Genomic DNA, 3,974 nt, shown 5'->3' with positions numbered 1-3,974 from the left:
AGTGTGCAAAGGTATCTTCGACTCCTGTCTGGTCTTCAGGTAATGTGCCAACGAGTGTGGTGTAGATTCGGCTAAGTGCTGTGGCTTTCGAGATTTGTGAGCCACAAAAATCTTTGATTGCCTTCTTGCAAGCAGCGATAGAAACTGGGACATTCCCAAGCATTCGATTTTGCATTTGCTCAGATTCCGGAGACAAGGATCGGCAATTGCCAGAACCTCATTTGATCCTGTTGTCCACTTGCACCGTTGTTACCACCTTGAGTAGTGTCATTGTTACTACCAGAAATAGGAGTTCCAAGAGGAGTAGGAGTTGCATCAACAACATTGCCAGTAGACATGAGATGAAATAATGAGGATTTGATCTGATGCAACTAAGAGTTGTAATGTGAATGGAAGATACCGCTACCTCAGAAGGATGAGGTAGGAGGAAGAGAGAGGAATGTTCAACTCTACTCAACCTGACTCGCTGGTCTCAGAGACCAGGAATATCTCAGTGAACCAGATGGTGGTGGGGCAAGAAAAGAAAGACGACTGGTGTTTGACCAGCATGGCAATGAACAACCAGCACGTGTAGTGTGCAGAACATGCCAAGTGCCACAGCAATATATAGTACTGGTTTGCATTGTATATTAAAGGCTGTGTGGTTTAATGGTTAATTGTGTGAGTATCTTGGTCATTGTGTTCATGAGCTTGAGTGTTCAATTCTTGCTAATGCACTTTCATTTTTTATATATAATAACTAAATTGAAGGCTAATGAATCCATATGGATTCCAGATGGAGTCTCTCTGGGTGAATGTATATTTCCCTGTGTTCTGATGTGGACTCCAGCTGGACTCCAGATGGATTCTAGACAAAAATTTGGCTGGGCTACCACCAAAAAAAAATTGTCTAAACTCCACATGGACTCCACCTGGATCCCCAGACTCCACTTGGACTCCACATGGAATCTGTGGGGTAGGGTAAAGTCCTCCCATATTCTGGCATCACTACATCCAAGCCACAGATCCATTGATATAGAGATATCAGAATCCATGAATCCATGGATCTGCAGATTTTTAGACTTTCTACATCCATAGATTCACAGATCCTTAGACCCTGGTATCTCTACATCTAAGCATCCATTAATTATGATATCTCTACATTCAACTAGGAATCTTATGAAACTTCAATTTGACTTTCAAAAACCAAAGATCTTTATATCTCTATCTCCACAGATCTATGGATCCTCAGATCTTCATATCCAAATCTATGTATCTTCTGATCTTTATACTGGTGCAATCATAGATCTACACATCTCTAATATCTGCAGATCCTCAGATCCCAGTATCTCTACATCCTTGGATCCATGGATCCACTGTTCTTCAGATGTCTACCACAGATTCTCAGATCCAAGTATCTCTACATCCATGGGTTTACAGATCCAAATCCACAAGTATACATAGATGTCACTATAGTACCATAATAATAGAAATTGACAATTGTCCCAATAAGTCATAAGGCTACCCCAATGGGCCCAATACACATGGACACTATGGGTCCATACCTGGGGCCCATTGTCATATCCAGCATATGGGATGAATGTGTGGCCCAATGGGTATCCATCACACGTACATATTGCCATAATCCATGGTGCCATAGGTAGCCAAAGTATAATCTACAGTATAGCTCAATGTTGGGCCTCATGCGCTCGAACTTAGACCGCGTCAAAACAGCTGCGCAAGCTGACAATGGTTTGACAGCCATAAGGCCTCCGGGGTGTTAAAAATACCGACAAAGGTATCTGCTTCATAGCGTTCATAGCTCCGTGAATACTGAAAAACATATGCGGGCCAAAGTATCCGCAAAACTGTAAGAGCTCCGCTGTCATTCCGCGGCCATCAATTCACAAAACAGCTGCGCAAGCTGACAATGGTTTGACAGCCATAAGGCCTCCGGGGTGTTAAAAATACTGACAAAGGTATCCGCTTCATAGCGTTCATAGCTCCGCGAATACTGAAAAACATACGCGGGCCAAAGTATCCGCAAAACTGTAAGAGCTCCGCTGTCATTCCGCGGCCGTCAATTCAAAAGCCGCGGAATCAAGGACCACTGATGGCGGTTGCGGCCGTCATGTCGCCCCGATGAAGCACTTCAACCTCCAGACTCAGACCCCCTCGTAATTCCAATTCACAATAATTTGTAATATATGTATGTAAAACTACGGAGTGTAATCAAAACCATCTGCAGGTTGAAGTGCGGGTCCCTCGATTTTTGCTGGCAAAATGTATGGTCGCTGTGTTTGGTTTTGCATTAATTAGGCACGAATAAAATGATTTCATGCGGAAATGTTACATAGATATTTGAAAGATGCAGCTTCTAGTTAGGTAGGGTTTGGGGGCAGAAAGACCGGTTGAGACCAGTTAGACCGGTCTTTAGTCGGTCTTCAAATTTCTGAAATTATGAAAGACCAAAGACTGGACCGCGGTTGCGGTCTTTGGCGGTCCTGAAATTTACCGGTCCTTGGCAGTCTGGGTTCGGTTCAGTCTCGGTCTTTTTCCAGTCCGAAGACTGGACTTCCAAGCACTAGGTCTTTCTCAAGTCAGGCTAACGGATTTATGTAGACCCCAAATCTCAGTTGCAATGCACCAGGAGCATAACCTTCCCTGGAACACCATCGCTTCCCATCTAGAATTCGTTTATGACAACCCACATCGTACCCCACGCAAAACAGGCCTCTTTGCTAAAAGGGTGACCAGCGCTACACAAGAAAAAGACATGAATTATTTTTCGAGAAACTTGACCTCTACAATTTCAAGATTCTCGCACACAGAGAGAGGAAAGTATCCCATGCGGGCATATACCACACTGCCCATGTCAGGCAACCTATTTCCAGACGAAATGTGCGAGAGATATCCCGACTATCTCAACAAGGAAAACCAAAAAATTGAAAACTGGATAGGGCTTGTGATCCGGGATGATCAGTCCATCCCGCTGACGCTCCACTACAATACAAGGCATGCAAATCTGGCCGAAGCCGTTAAAATTTTGATATCCGACAACCATCTTGCACCTCTCCTAATGCTCGCCCAACATCCCCTCATTCCCCTTCATTCGCTCTGCTATCTCAGTTGGGGACATCACTTCGGCTTTTTACGCGTCATGGAAGCTGCTTTGCGCGCATATCTATTTCTCAACGTTCACGCTGCGGTGGGATCGTTGAACAATGGGAATTATATGCACTCTCACAAGAATACCCGTCGATGTTGTATGAATTGACAAGAGATTTTGATTATCCGGCTCAACAGCTCCCGCATCGCGAATTTTTTGGTCAAGGCGGTGAGGTGGGGGTTCACTTACCCCCTGTTCATGAAGACCACGCCGCCCTTCGCGAATACATCAAGATACTGTTCGAGATTTTACCGTTACGATGTTGTTGTGCGGGGGTGTGGACTTGATCCAGAGTGGGAAAGTTATATTGCGTTCAATCTTCGGAGATTGGCACCTGGAATTCGCATGAAAACGGAATAATTTGCTGTAGGTGACCTCTAGACAAAATACGATTTTATGTCTCTGTTTCTTGTATAATGCGCAGTGTTTCTCTAGGCGTGACCTTCTCGGCTCAAGGCGGATTTGCCTTTTGGCAGAACCCACTTTGAAACCGTTTAACATTTTTACCATATGGGAAGGCTATGTCTTCAACATGGCCAGGACAAACACGACTGTGGAACTTCAGAAGGAGTCCTGCTACCACTCTTCACTTGGTGGATGCGGAGGGAAAATCCATTGCACATGGGGATCCGGACGCCGCCGCACCTGAGTTCGCCAATGTGAGGTCAGAAATTACCACCTTACTGACGCAGTGCTGCCGTTCGGTCCGCAATCTTCGCTGGCAGTTGCAATGCTCCCATTTCAATTGAGAATAAGTCTAGGTCTGTAAAGGCGAAGTTAGTAAGAAGCATTAAACAGAGCGGCAGCGGGATGCCGGCAACAACAA

General features: G+C 45.0%; 1 protein-coding gene across 1 annotated transcript; it reads left to right on the top strand.

The window, feature by feature from the left end:
* Positions 1-2,620: 2,620 nt before the first annotated feature.
* LACBIDRAFT_298770 (uncharacterized protein) lies at positions 2,621-3,256 on the top strand (the record flags this gene model as incomplete). The annotated part of the gene is made up of 1 exon (XM_001890684.1): positions 2,621-3,256. The coding sequence occupies one exon, from the start codon at positions 2,621-2,623 to the stop codon at positions 3,254-3,256; it is 636 nt and encodes a 211-aa protein (XP_001890719.1).
* Positions 3,257-3,974: the final 718 nt, after the last annotated feature.

The sequence above is a fragment of the Laccaria bicolor genome, genomic scaffold (assembly GCF_000143565.1).
Source record: "Laccaria bicolor S238N-H82 LACBIscaffold_150 genomic scaffold, whole genome shotgun sequence".
Lineage (NCBI taxonomy): Eukaryota > Fungi > Basidiomycota > Agaricomycetes > Agaricales > Hydnangiaceae > Laccaria > Laccaria bicolor.
This window is presented reverse-complemented; position numbering and strand designations above follow the sequence as displayed.